The following is a 15,602-nucleotide window of genomic DNA, read 5'->3' as shown; positions in this document are numbered from 1 at the left end:
TTTATAGTATGTGTTGACTAAGATTGGGGATGGGGTGGGGCCGCCAGGGGTATGTTTGGGATGGGGGGTGAGAGGATGGGGTTGTTCAAAAAGGGGGGGGAAATTGTATTGTTTTTATAGATTTTATTGCCATTGTGATCCAATAAAAACAATTGTTCCGAAAAATGAAATAATTGTTTGTTAAAGGCATATAATAAATGTCTGAGTTACTGTGTATTTCCTGCATTATGTATGAATTAATTCTGAATGCAGTATACCTATTGAGCCATTGCATAGACCATAAAGGTCCAAATTGGTCCTCTGAGTTCCCTGCTGCCTCAGAATGCAAAATCATTGATTATCTTTAAGACACATTTAACATGTGTAACAATGTTACACTTTAACCAAACAAAGTACAAATAACTGTATATACTATAGCATTATATAAAAGTGGTGTTTTTGGCATGTCACAGTTATCCCCTCTAACCCGTTAGTAGCTTGTTAGTTTTACAGTTGTGTTTTATTGTTTCCTCCAGTAGAGTGTGAAAATACCTGGATTAATTGGTTCTCATTCGATAAATAGCTATGACAGCTATTATATATATATATATATATATATATATATATATATATATATATATATATTATCATGCTAATTGTACATCTGTGAGCACATGAGAGTGCTTACCTGCCTGCTGAGAGAAAAATTTAATTAGCCCTTTCCTGAGCACATGTAAGAGTCTGAGAGAAGCCTTTGAAAAGGGAAAAACATAAATGATTGCTTGTTATGTACTGTAGTATATGTATTCTTTAGAGGAATGTTTCATTATATGTGTTTAATTTTCAACAGATTTAAGTGTTTTTCCATTAACCTAAAGCGTGATAAATGTGTCCACACAAATGCTGTTACTGTATATGCTTTGTTCTGTAACCTTTCATGTTATCATGACCACTTTGTACTGTAGTTAACATTTACATTTTAGTCATTTTGTCTGATATGTCAATTTTTTATTCACAGGAAAAGACAGAGCCTTACTTCATTGGGATGTTCTGCTTTGAAGCTGGGATTAAAGTGGTGGCGTTGGGATTTGTATTCCATAAAGGCTCCTACCTGAGAAACGGCTGGAACATCATGGATTTCATTGTGGTTCTGAGTGGGTGAGTACGGTAGGCTGTCTCAGTCAGCTGAAACACTACAGGACTGTTAATATACTGCTGTATAACACCCTCCTGTTTCAACACCCTGTTCATGGCTGCTTGCTCAAATAAGACGGGTGTATTGCACTTGCACTAGCCTAGTTCATTATATTGATTTTTGAAAGGTTTTATTGAATGTTCATCAATGTTCTTGGCATGTTTAACAGACTGTTTCATGTGTATTTGACTTTATCAGATGGATGTTGTTAATTTCCTGGAAGGAGTTAATTTAATTTCTGAGGCAAATATCGTGGCACATCTTCTCAGTTCAGATGCCAAGAACAAAACACTGTCCGTGGAATAATCAAATCTTGCGGACGCATAGCTTTAGGGCTCTTAGTGTCTTCAACTAAAATAACACACAAGAATACAGTTCACCTTTAGGCTTTTACACACAATGGAAAGGAATATATGTTTCCACTGTCTAGACTCCTGGAGCAAATGATTGCAGTGGACAATGAAAAGGTTACTACAGGTTATTTGCTGATCTAAAAGGGGTAAGGGATTCTCTTGAGAGGCTGAGGACGAAGACAGTTTATCTTCCTAACAGCACTGCCTGTTACATTTGAGTCATTTAGCAGACGCTCTTATCCAGAGCAATTATTGTTAAGTGCCTTGCAGATTTTTCACCTAGTGAACTCGGGGATTCGAACCAGCGACCTTTCGGTTACGGGCCCAACGCGCTTAACTGCTAGGCTACACGCCACCTCTGTTGAAAACATCAGGGCCAACTCTGGTTCAATACACACACATACGCACACAGATGAAATATTAATCCATTCCATAGTGCAAAAGTACAAAGGGTGGCAAGGTTCTTACAGAATTTTACATGATTCTCTGCGTTTCATTATTAATGAGCGCAGGCTCACAGTGCTGAATAAGGCCCAGCTCTCTGCTGAAAGGAGGGGAGGAAAAGGAGGAGAGGAGAAAGGGATGGGGTGGGAGAGGAGTGTCAGACTGGTGCTGTGGAGCCATGTCCTTAAAGCTCTGATAATGTCTCCTCACCCACAGTGCCCATCACCCCCAACCTCACCCCTCCTCTCTGGCTGTGTGTCTTGATGTGTGTGTGGATGGTCATATGTGGAGATGTTATGCCTTGTCAGATATTCCCAGCCAGGTGAGAGGGGAGTGGTCTGGCTGTAGCTACTCTTCTTCTGCATTACATTTACATTACATTTTAGTAATTTAGCAGACGCTCTTATCCAGAGCAACTTACAGTTAGTGAGTGTATACATTTTTCATACTGGCCCCCCGTGGGAAACGAACCCACCACACCACAGCCCAAAGTAGAGATTTAATTAAAACCCAGCGAGGAGCAGTGAATTCAAATGGATTTGGTTACTCCGCTGACTTTCTCCGTAGACTCCTCTCATCTGGCCTCATTTTCCCCCTAAATGACCTGTCGTATCTAACCTTTGAGATACACGATTACTACTCTACTCAGACATTTGTCTTCTCACACTGCGTATATTGATACATTTTCCTCTTCAGGTTTTACATTACATTATTTTTAGGGATATGTGCCGGGTGAGTGCATTCCAATCTCTTGATACCAAATCTTGTACTTTTAGGGCTCTATTTTTGGCTGGTGCCAAGGCGGCGAAAGTGTCAAACGCGCGTTAGTTGGCAATTTCGCAATGTAGAAACTGGTGCTCTGGCATTTTCCACCCCTTGCACCAGGTTTGGCAATTTACCTGTCTAACATCAGCTCGCGTGCACTGAGGTGGGAGGGGTGGTAATATTTGAGGTGTGTCCTTCAAAACAAGTGCAAAAGTGACAATTTCATGGAGCACAAATTGTGAGATTTAAGACCAACGAAAAGCAGGTCTTAGCGGTAACGCAGATGGTAATGACATTGATTTGAGAGTGGAAGCGCAACCTATCCAGCTGTGATGCACAGTGCCCATATGTGTCACGATCGTTGGTTAGAGATGAGGACCAAGGCGCAGCGTTGAAGGTGAACATATCTTTTTATTACTGATCACACGATCAAAACAATAAACGATAACGTGACGTCTACAGTTTAACACAAACCGAAATGAACAAGAAACCACAAACACAAAGTGAAAGACAGACAGTTAAATATGGCTCCCAATCAGAGACACCCAGCTGACACTCGTTGCCTCTGATTGGGAGTCACTCAGCCCAACATAGAAAATCAAACATAGAATTACACACCCTGGCTCAACATAACATAGTCCCCAGAGCCAGGGCGTGACAGTACCCCCCCCCAAAGGCGCGGACTCCGGCCGCGCCAAACAACCACAACAGGGGAGGGACCGGGTGGGCACTCCGCCTCGGCGGCGGATCCGGCTCCGGACATGACCCAGGCACGGGTTGTGCTGGACTGACGACGCACACCCCTGGCTTGATGCGTGGAGGAGGAACGGGCCGGACCGGGCTGACGAAGCGCACCCCTGACTTGGTGCGGGGAGCAGGAATGAGCCGGACCGGGCTGACGACGCGCACCACTGACCCGGTGCGGGGAGCTTGGACGGGCCGGACCGGGCTGGCGACGCGCACCACAGACTTGGTGCGGAGAGCAGGAACGGGCCGGACAGGGCTGACGAAACGCACCATAGACTTGGTGCGGAGAGCAGGCACGGGCCGTGCCGGACTGACGACGCACACCACTGGCTTGGTGCGGGAAGCTTGGATGGGCCGGACTGGGCTGGCGACGCGCACCACAGACTTGGTGCGGAGAGCAGGAACGGGCCGGACAGGGCTGACGAAACGCACCATAGACTTGGTGCGGAGAGCAGGCACGGGCCGTGCCGGACTGACGACGCACACCACTGGCTTGGTGCGGGAAGCTTGGATGGGCCGGACTGGGCTGGCGACGCGCACCACAGACTTGGTGCGGAGCGCAGGAACGGGCCGGGCTGGGCTGTCGACGCACACCGTAGGTTTGGTGCGGGGAGCAGGAATAGACCGGACCGTACTGGGGACACACACCACTGGCTCTACACCGGGATCTGGAACGGGCCGGACCGGACTGGCAACACACGCCAGTACCTCTCGCCGTGCCTCTACACCCTCCATCCCCTCTTCTACCAGTGGCCCCCGTAACCTGGCGGCCTCCTCTGCAACCCCGCTGGACCGCTCCATAGCGGCCTCCTGCTGCCCCGACGTCGTGAGCCCCCCCCCTAAAAATTTTCTGGGGGTCTCTCCTCCCCGTGGGCCAGGCCTCCATCATTCTCGCCAGACTCTCACCCCACTGCTCCAAACTCCAACCTCTCTCCTCTTCTCTTGGCTTGGCCCAGTCGAGACTCCTACTCAACTGCTCCCAAGTCCTTCCTCTCTCTTCTTCATGCTGCTTGGTCCAGTTATGGTGGTTTCTTCTGTCACGATCGTTGGTTAGAGATGAGGACCAAGGCGCAGCGTTGAAGGTGAACATATCTTTTTATTACTGATCACACGATCAAAACAATAAACGATAACGTGACGTCTACAGTTTAACACAAACCGAAATGAACAAGAAACCACAAACACAAAGTGAAAGACAGACAGTTAAATATGGCTCCCAATCAGAGACACCCAGCTGACACTCGTTGCCTCTGATTGGGAGTCACTCAGCCCAACATAGAAAATCAAACATAGAATTACACACCCTGGCTCAACATAACATAGTCCCCAGAGCCAGGGCGTGACAATATGCTCATGTAACAAGAGGGGAAATGTCCATTTTGGGCCGTTAACCCTCGTAATTAGAAACATAAGAAATTAATCACCAAAGCTTAATTAAAAGAATACGTTTAGGAGCAGCAACAGTGAGCGGACATCCCCTTTCTATCAGTATTTTAGCCAGCTCCCGTTATTATTTTGGACATACGTAAAACCCCCTCCATGTAGGCTACCTGTGTCCACATGCCCATCATGAAATGAGAGATGAGTTGATGCAGGTGGTGACCCTCGTAGTTAGAAACATTTAAGTTATTTTCCTCTAACAATTGCTTGTTTCATTTCATTAAAAACCTAAACTTATTAGAATGATTCACCGTCCTTGGCTTTATGGTGAGAAAATCCATCGCTCGCATGCAATGCAATTTAGGAGCCTTCTGTTATTTCTGGAGAAGTGTGAATGCGATCTGTAAGGTCCTTCCATGATGTTTATAAAACATTATATTTGGGAACAGTATAATGTTAAGTCAACATTCCCCCTTTATATTGGATCTTACTCCAGCTCCTGTGTAGAGTTTGGATCTGTGTAAAACCTTCCATAGTCAATGTTGCCTCAATATTATATGCCCAATGGGGAGACAATATGGTGCCTTTAACTGTATTTAGATATAGCCAATTTAAAACAAGTTGATGTTTCGTTTTTATTAGAATTGTATTCACATTTTTCACTCTCTTTTTAAGCCTTATCAATAGGCTAGTGAATTTAATCTTGCTTATTGACAACGTTTGGCATGTCCATGGCTCAGACATGGAAAACAAAATGTAATTTACGGTAGGCCTAGCCCTTATATCAGTGTGAATGCTATGTTTAACAATATACTGAATTTCCGTATCGAAGCCATGCAATTACTTACAATGTGAGCTGCAAACATGTTCAACATATTTAGCAACGATGGGAAAGCCTACACACGTTGTTATTTTGTTTATGATAGGTTAATTAACAAACTAGGCTATAATGGACTAACATTCGAATTGGAGTTGATGACAACGCAATACATAAAAGACCGTAAATACACAACTTGAAGCATGGAGCACGTTCTGATTGGCCTTTGAGGGGTCAAGCCTCGACACCTACAACTTATTTATTAATCAAAACCCAGCCCTTTCACGCCACCGCCAGCTACTGTGCATATAATTCCCATTGTGAAAATAACAAAAATATTTCTGACACAGCCCCAACCTGTAGGGCTACCGCCAGTGCTAAGATTTACTATTGCGTTAGGTTCGTTAAAATTGAGCCCTTAACCCCCTAAAGTCGATTGACACACCTGTGCGTCAATCTAATTAACATAATTTAAAACATCCCCATCAGAATCCGTCTTTTTAAGCTAGAGATATCTGGTTTTTGAATGAGTTGCGTCTCAATCCACTGCATCTGCCTATGTTGGCCTTCCGCATCTGCGGTGGAAAGTGGCAGACATACAGCGCTGTTTGTCAGACCAGGAGACATAATGAAAACGTCTGTAGCATCCGAACGGTTAGGTCTACAAACTAACATAGCAGTAAAGTCCAAATTCAATATTTTATCTAATCATTTTTCAATATAATTTTGTTTATACCAACAGGGGTCCTAAAATTCAAAATCAAATAGCTAAACAATTCCATATTGTGGTGAATGATGGACGGAGTCAGGCGCAGGAGTAAAATAACCGAATGCAGATTTATTCCTTCCAGACATACAATGCGCCTACAACGGCAATCGAAACAGGTACAGGGGAAACAATCCTCCCTGACCAAACACAGTCTCAGAAAATACAATAAATGTAATGACACAGGGGAAAATCAACCCTGGCAAAATAAATGAGAGAGTATCTCAACCGAGCTACTCTCCTCCCACATAGAACAATCACTCACAAAGACAAGGGGCAGAGGGAACACTTATACACAGACTAATTAGGGGATGAGCACCAGGTGTGTGTGATTGACAAGACAAGACAAGTGGAGTGATGAGAATGGGAGCGGCAGTAGCTAGTGAGCCGGTGACGACGAACGCCGAAACCTGCCCGAACAAGGAGGGGAGGCAGCCTCGGCGGAAGTCATGACACATACAGTGGGGAAAAAAAGTATTTAGTCAGCCACCAATTGTGCAAGTTCTCCCACTTAAAAAGATGAGAGAGGCCTGTAATTTTCATCATAGGTACACGTCAACTATGACAGACAAAATGAGAAAAGAAATCCAGAAAATCACATTGTAGTATTTTTTATGAATTTATTTGCAAATTATGGTGGAAAATAAGTATTTGGTCAATAACAAAAGTTTCTCAATACTTTGTTATATACCCTTTGTTGGCAATGACACAGGTCAAACGTTTTCTGTAAGTCTTCACAAGGTTTTCACACACTGTTGCTGGTATTTTGGCCCATTCCTCCATGCAGATCTCCTCTAGAGCAGTGATGTTTTGGGGCTGTCGCTGGGCAACACGGACTTTCAACTCCCTCCAAAGATTTTCTATGGGGTTGAGATCTGGAGACTGGCTAGGCCACTCCAGGACCTTGAAATGCTTCTTACGAAGCCACTCCTTCGTTGCCCGGGCGGTGTGTTTGGGATCATTGTCATGCTGAAAGACCCAGCCACGTTTCATCTTCAATGCCCTTGCTGATGGAAGGAGGTTTTCACTCAAAATCTCACAATACATGGCCCCATTCATTCTTTCCTTTACACGGATCAGTCGTCCTGGTCCCTTTGCAGAAAAACAGCCCCAAAGCATGATGTTTCCACCCCCATGCTTCACAGTAGGTATGGTGTTCTTTGGATGCAACTCAGCATTCTTTGTCCTCCAAACACGAGAGAGTTGAGTTTTTACCCAAAAGTTATATTTTGGTTTCATCTGACCATATGACATTCTCCCAATCCTCTTCTGGATCATCCAAATGCACTCTAGCAAACTTCAGACGGGCCTGGACATGTACTGGCTTAAGCAGGGGGACACGTCTGGCACTGCAGGATTTGAGTCCCTGGCGGCGTAGTGTGTTACTGATGGTAGGCTTTGTTACTTTGGTCCCAGCTCTCTGCAGGTCATTCACTAGGTCCCCCCGTGTGGTTCTGGGATTTTTGCTCACCGTTCTTGTGATCATTTTGACCCCACGGGGTGAGATCTTGCGTGGAGCCCCAGATCGAGGGAGATTATCAGTGGTCTTGTATGTCTTCCATTTCCTAATAATTGCTCCCACAGTTGATTTCTTCAAACCAAGCTGCTTACCTATTGCAGATTCAGTATTCCCAGCCTGGTGCTGGTCTACAATTTTGTTTCTGGTGTCCTTTGACAGCTCTTTGGTCTTGGCCATAGTGGAGTTTGGAGTGTGACTGTTTGAGGTTGTGGACAGGTGTCTTTTATACTGATAACAAGTTCAAACAGGTGCCATTAATACAGGTAATGAGTGGAGGACAGAGGAGCCTCTTAAAGAAGAAGTTACAGGTCTGTGAGAGCCAGAAATCTTGCTTGTTTGTAGGTGACCAAATACTTATTTTCCACCATAATTTGCAAATAAATTCATTAAAAATCCTACAATGTGATTTTCTGGAATTTTTTTCCTCAATTTGTCTGTTATAGTTGACGTGTACCTATGATGAAAATTACAGGCCTCTCTCATCTTTTTAAGTGGGAGAACTTGCACAATTGGTGGCTGACTAAATACTTTTTTACCCCACTGTATGTTATCTTAGTATAACCCCCCCCGCCCCCCCCCCCCCCAAAGGCTTAGACTTTTAGAGGTTAATGTCAGACAATAACAATGTAAATAGAATATAAAATGAATCAAAAACTGTCTGCTTATGAGATCATTTTGCTAATTTCCTCAAATTGCTTGGTTTACCAGGCATACAGTATTGACATTGGTAGAGGCCAGTGCCGATTTTAGCATGTAAATCTTGGGGGGGGGATGCATGCGAGCAAAGCCACTACACAACACAACACTAAACAATACATTAATTGCACTATAACGGTGACAAACGGTGCCCACAAACTGTTAGGGCCTACATAAAGCTGTCCCAACAGCAGAGTCCCAACAGCAGTCCCAACACCTTACCACTGCTACACCTGGCTATCAGCGGAGCCTTGTCTGGCAGCGAAACAGTTCATTCAGCCTCATTTACTGCCTTTAAAAAAAAAACATAGCTGATCTGGCTGACTTGCTTAAACAAATGTGGTTTCTACTGACAATTGAGATGTACAAACTATGGCATAAGGGGACGACAAGCAGATAAAATGCAATCCGTAATTTCAATTAAGACATTGATGAGCAAGCTAGGACCGACATAGTCAATATACAGTGAGGGAAAAAAGTATTTCATCCCCTGCTGATTTTGTACGTTTGCCCACTGACAAAGACATGATCAGTCTATAATTTTAATGGTAGGTTTATTTGAACAGTGAGAGACAGAATAACAACAAAAAAAATCCAGAAAAACGCATGTCAAAAATGTTATAAATTGATTTGCATTTTAATGAGGGAAATAAGTATTTGACCCCTCTGCAAAACATGACTTAGTACATGGTGGCAAACCCTTGTTGGCAATCACAGAGGTCAGACGACATGTCAGGAGGGATTTTGTCCCACTCCTCTTTGCAGATCTTCTCCAAGTCATTATGGTTTCGAGGCTGACGTTTGGCAACTCGAACCTTCAGCTCCCTCCACAGATTTTCTATGGGATTAAGGTCTGGAGACTGGCTAGGCCACTCCAGGACCTTAATGTGCTTATTTTTGAGCCACTCCTTTGTTGCCTTGGCCATGTGTTTTGGGTCATTGTCATGCTGGAATACCCATCCACGACCCATTTTCAATGCCCTGGCTGTGGGAAGGAGGTTCTCACCCAAGATTTGACGTCCCTTTGATGTGGTGAAGTTGTCCTGTCCCCTTAGCAGAAAAACACCCCCAAAGCATAATGTTTCCACCTCCATGTTTGACAGTGGGGATGGTGTTCTTGCGGTCATAGGCAGCATTCCTCCTCCTCCAAACACGGCGAGTTGAGTTGATGCCAAAGAGCTCCATTTTGGTCTCATCTGACCACAACACTTTCACCTAGTTCTCCTCTGAATCATTCAGATGTTCATTGGCAAACTTCAGACGGGCCTGTATATGTGCTTTCTTGAGCAGAGGGACCTTGCGGGCACTGCAGGATTTCAGTCCTTCACAGCGTAGTGTGTTACCAATTGTTTTCTTGGTGACTATGGTCCCAGCTGCCTTGAGATCATTGACAAGATCCTCCCGTGTAGTTCTGGGCTGATTCCTCACCGTTCTCATGATCATTGCAACTCCACGAGGTGAGATCTTGCATGGAGCCCCCCGAATAATCGCACCAACTGTTGTCACCTTCTCACCAAGCTGCTTGGCGATGGTCTTGTAGCCCATTCCAGCCTTGTGTAGGTCTACAATCTTGTCCCTGACATCCTTGGAGAGCTCTTTGGTCTTGGCCATGGTGGAGGTTTGGAATCTGATTGATTGATTGCTTCTGTGGACAGGTGTCTTTTATACAGGTAACAAACTGAGATTAGGAGCACTCCCTTTAAGAGTGTGTGTCTAATCTCAGCTCGTTACCTGTATAAAAGACACCTGGGAGCCAGAAATCTTTCTGATTGAGAGGGGGTCAAATACTTATTTCCCTCATTAAAATGCAAATCAATTCATAACATTTTTTACATGCGTTTTTTCTGGATTTTTTTGTTGTTATTCTGTCTCTTACTGTTCAAATAAACCTACCATTAAAATTATAGACTGATCATTTCTTTGTCAGTGGGCAAATGTACAAAATCAGCAGGGGATCAAATACTTTTTTCCCTCACTGTAACTATTTATTCAGCACTTTTTAAATGTACAGCGACAGAATTCAGAACATGGGCCGTTCTTACAGTGTTCTCCCTGTATACGAAGTCAGAATCGTAAGATAAATAAAGGGGGCATATAAGCAGGCAATGATAGCTCTTACAATATTCCATGATTACATTTCTCTAAAACAGGTTACAGGCTACATGTGCACCACCAAGTCAGAACAGTAGGCGAAATTAAGAGGGGATAATAGACCAAATTATTAGGGTGAGGCACATGGGCTACCAACAGTTTACTACACAACAAACACTTAGTATTACTTTCTTAGCTACAATATACATATCTCCCTGGCATATTACGTCATTTATGCAGCAGCATACAATACATTTTTGGACTCACCTTGTTGTGCTGTGCTCACTTGAACAGGAAGGTGGCGCGGAGGTCCTTTGTGGGCAAATTATGTCATCAAACTTTGTCATCAAAGTCTGGCATTCTCTGGATTTATGGTGCTTTCAAGACAACTGGGAACTCTGAAAAAAACAAGGTTGAATCATGATGATGTCAGTGATCTTCAGGTTGTAGCTCTAGAAAGAGGACAGAGTTCCCGATTTACAATTCCGAGTTGGATGACCATTCAAAACGTATTTTCCTAGTCGGAGCTTGTTTTTTCCTGAGTTCCCAGTTGTCTTGAACTCACTGAAGTAAGATTTCCCAGTTCCGAGTTAACAGTTGTTTTGAGTGCGGCAGAAATCATGCTGGATTGACAGCATGGCCCATGTTGAAAGTTGATCATTTTAAGCTTGGAAAAGAGACCCATAAACCAGACTTGGGACCACACAGCCACTCCACTGAATAGCAGGCTAGTGATTGCTTTGCAATGCTTGCAGTTAGCCACTAATTCCTTCCAAACCACTCATTGTTGAATATGCGATTTCCAACTTGTTGTGTAATGTTTATGTCCAATGGCCGATGCGTATAGATACGTTTTATCTATAATTTCTCTTCATTATTTCTCTTCATATGACAAGGATTAAAAAGGATTTGCCAGTAGATTGTTTTATTTTTTATATATATATATATATATATATATATATATATACACACAGTGGGGAGAACAAGTATTTGATACACTGCCGATTTTGCAGGTTTTCCTACTTACAAAGCATGTAGAGGTCTGTAATTTTTTTCATAGGTACACTTCAACTGTGAGAGACGGAATCTAAAACAAAAATCCAGAAAATCACATTGTATGATTTGTAAGTAATTAATTTGCATTTTATTGCATAACTATTTGATCACCTACCAACCAGTAAGAATTCCGGCTCTCACAGACCTGTTAGTTTTTCTTTAAGAAGCCCTCCTGTTCTCCACTCATTACCTGTATTAACTGCACCTGTTTGAACTCGTTACCTGTATAAAAGACACCTGTCCACACACTCAATCAAACAGACTCCAACCTCTCCACAATGGCCAAGACTAGAGAGCTGTGTAAGGACATCAGGGATAAAATTGTAGACCTGCACAAGGCTGGGATGGGCTACAGGACAATAGGCAAGCAGCTTGGTGAGAAGGCAACAACTGTTGGCGCAATTATTAGAAAATGGAAGAAGTTCAAGATGACGGTCAATCACCCTCGGTCTGGGGCTCCATGCAAGATCTCACCTCGTGGGGCATCAATGATCATGAGGAAGGTGAGGGATCAGCCCAGAACTACACGGCAGGACCTGGTCAATGACCTGAAGAGAGCTGGGACCACAGTCTCAAAGAAAACCATTAGTAACACACTACGCCATCATGGATTAAAATCCTGCAGCGCACGCAAGGTCCCCCTGCTCAAGCCAGCGCATGTCCAGGCCCGTCTGAAGTTTGCCAATGACCATCTGGATGATCCAGAGGAGGAATGGGAGAAGGTCATGTGGTCTGATGAGACAAAAATATAGCTTTTTGGTCTAAACTCCACTCGCCGTGTTTGGAGGAAGAAGAAGGATTTAGTACAACCCCAAGAACACCATCCCAACCGTGAAGCATGGAGGTGGAAACATCATTCTTTGGGGATGCTTTTCTGCAAAGGGGACAGGACGACTGCACCGTATTGAGGGGAGGATGGATGGGGCCATGTATCGCGAGATCTTGGCCAACAACCTCCTTCCCTCAGTAAGAGCATTGAAGATGGGTCGTGGCTGGGTCTTCCAGCATGACAACGACCCGAAACACACAGCCAGGGCAACTAAGGAGTGGCTCCGTAAGAAGCATCTCAAGGTCCTGGAGTGGCCTTCCAGTCTCCAGACCTGAATCCAATAGAAAATATTTGGAGGGAGCTGAAAGTCTGTATTGCCCAGCGACAGCCCCGAAACCTGAAGGATCTGGAGAAGGTCTGTATGGAGGAGTGGGCCAAAATCCCTGCTGCAGTGTGTGCAAACCTGGTCAAGACCTACAGGAAACATATAATCTCTGTAATTGCAAACAAAGGTTTCTGTACCAAATATTAAGTTCTGCTTTTCTGATGTATCAAATACTTATGTCATGCAATAAAATGCAAATTAATTACTTAAAAATCATACAATGTGATTTTCTGGATTTTTGTTTTAGATTCCGTCTCTCACAGTTGAAGTGTACCTATGATAAAAATGTCAGACCTCTACATGCTTTGTAAGTAGGAAAACCTGCAAAATCGGCAGTGTATCATATACTTGTTCTCCCCACTGTATCTATACAGCTCTGGAAAAAATTAAGAGACCACTGCGAAATTATCAGTTTCACTGGTTTTACTATTTATAGATATGTGTTTGGGTAAAAATAACATTTTTGTTTTATTCTACAAACTACTGACAACATTTCTCCCAAATTCCAAATAAAAATATTGTCATTTAGAGCATTTTTTGCAGAAAATGAAAACTGGTCAAAATAACAAAGAAAATAAGTTCATGTTAATTTCTAAACAACACAATACTAATGTTTTAACTTAGGAAGAGTTCAGAAATCAATATTTGGTGGAATAATCCTGATTTTCAATCACAGCTTTCATGCGTCTTGGCATGCTCTCCACCAGTCTTTCACATTGATGTTGGGTGACTTTATGCCACTCCTGGCGCAAAAATTCAAGCAGCTCGGCTTTATTTGATGGCTTGTGACCATCCATCTTCCTCTTGATCACATTCCAGAAGTTTTCAATGGGGTTCAGGTCTGGAGATTGGGCTGGCCATGACAGGTTCTTGATCTGGTGGTCCTCCATCCACACCTTGATTGACCTGGCTGTGTGGCATGGCGCATTGTCCTGCTGGAAAAACCAATCCTCAGAGTTGGAGAACAATGTCAGAGCAAAAGGAAGCACGTTTTCTTCCAGGACAACCTTGTACGTGGCTTGATTCATGCGTCCTTCACAAAGACAAATCTGCCCGATTCCAGCCTTGCTGAAGCACCCCCAGATCATCACCGATCCTCCAACAAATTTCACAGTGGGTGCGAGACACTGTGGCTTGTAGGCCACTCCAGGTCTCCATCTAACCATTAGACGACCAGGTGTTGGGCAAAGCTGATAATTGGACTCATCAGAGAAGATGACCTTACTCCAGTCCTCTACGGTCCAATCCTTATGGTCTTTTGCAAACCTCAGCCTGGCTCTTCTTTGCTTCTCATTGATGAAGGTCTTTTTTTCTAGCTTTGCACGACTTCAGCCCTGCCCCTAGAAGCCTGTTTCGAACCGTCCTCGCCGTGCACTTCACCCCAGCTGCTGTTTGCCATTCTTTGTGTAGGTCACTTGATGTCATCCTACGGTTGTTGAGTGACATTCGAATGACTTGGCGGTCATCCTGGTCAGTAGAGAGTCATTTTCACCCTCTGCCGGTCTGTAGCTTTGTTGTCCCCAATGTCTGCTGCTTGAAGTTGTTCTTATGAACCGCCGTCATTGACATTTTAAGGATGGAAGTAACCTGACGCTCACTGTATCCCTCTGCCAGTAAAGCCAGAATTGAACCCTTCTTTTCCTCACTCAAAACTTTCCTTTTCAACTCTTTTGGCATGGTCAATAGTTATTTTTTGATTAATATTACTTTTGAGCTTACTATTAGCACTGGTCCTATTGCAAGAGTATAGTGATGAACACAGAAGTGGTTTTTATACTTTTCCTCGTTAAATAAGATTTGGTTCAGGTGATCACCTAATCAGTACCTAATTCAGTAGAATGAGGTGTGCCTGTGTTGGAATTTAACAGACACTGGAATGGAATGGCTGTCATGCTGATTTAAGAAAAATTTGCAGTGGTCTCTTAATTTTTTCCAGAGCTATATATATATATATATATATATATATATATATATATATATATATATATATATATATATATATATATATATATACATACATACATACATACATACATACATACATACATACATACATACATATACACATACATACATATATATACACATACATACATATATATACAGTGGGGGAAAAAAGTATTTAGTCAGCCACCAATTGTGCAATTGTGTTATAGTTGACGTGTACCTATGATGAAAATTACAGGCCTCTCTCATCTTTTTAAGTGGGAGAACTTGCACAATTGGTGGCTGACTAAATACTTTTTTTTCCCCACTGTACATATCCTTTAAAAATATATATTTCCCTTTATTACTTTCCAACCCCACCACCCCTTCCCTAATTGGAGGAAACTAGTGAACAACAATGCTTAGGCCTCTACTTCCAGCTTATACATACTATATTTTATGGACACAGTCAATTTTACAATAATTCAATTTTGTTTGTTTTTACTCCTGTACTTCCTCTACCCTCAACCTCTCCAATCATTTTCATGAAGTCCATCCGGTTTGCTTCTATATGCCATATCTTTCACAAAAGCTCTCAACCTATAACCTATATACTTATTGTGGACACAGTATGCTTATTATTAGTTATCTTGTTGTTATTAGTTGTTGTTAGTTGTTATTAGTCCCATCCTTCAACTCCATTGAACACCACCC

General features: G+C 43.1%; 1 protein-coding gene across 1 annotated transcript in view; it reads left to right on the top strand.

The window, feature by feature from the left end:
• LOC311148386 (voltage-dependent R-type calcium channel subunit alpha-1E-like) overlaps window positions 1–15,602 on the top strand; it is a gene marked incomplete at both ends in the record, with an annotated part of 178,622 nt that overhangs the window by 55,815 nt on the left and 107,205 nt on the right. The window contains one exon of the mRNA XM_084185342.1: window positions 998–1,137. Within this exon, the coding sequence (XP_084041468.1) occupies window positions 998–1,137 (140 nt within the window). The remainder of the gene's footprint in view (window positions 1–997; window positions 1,138–15,602) is intronic.

This window comes from Coregonus lavaretus (assembly GCF_964263955.1).
Source record: "Coregonus lavaretus genome assembly, chromosome: 21".
Taxonomy (NCBI): Eukaryota; Metazoa; Chordata; class Actinopteri; order Salmoniformes; family Salmonidae; genus Coregonus; species Coregonus lavaretus.
Note: the sequence above shows the minus strand (reverse complement) of the source record. Positions and strands in the feature narration are given on the sequence as shown.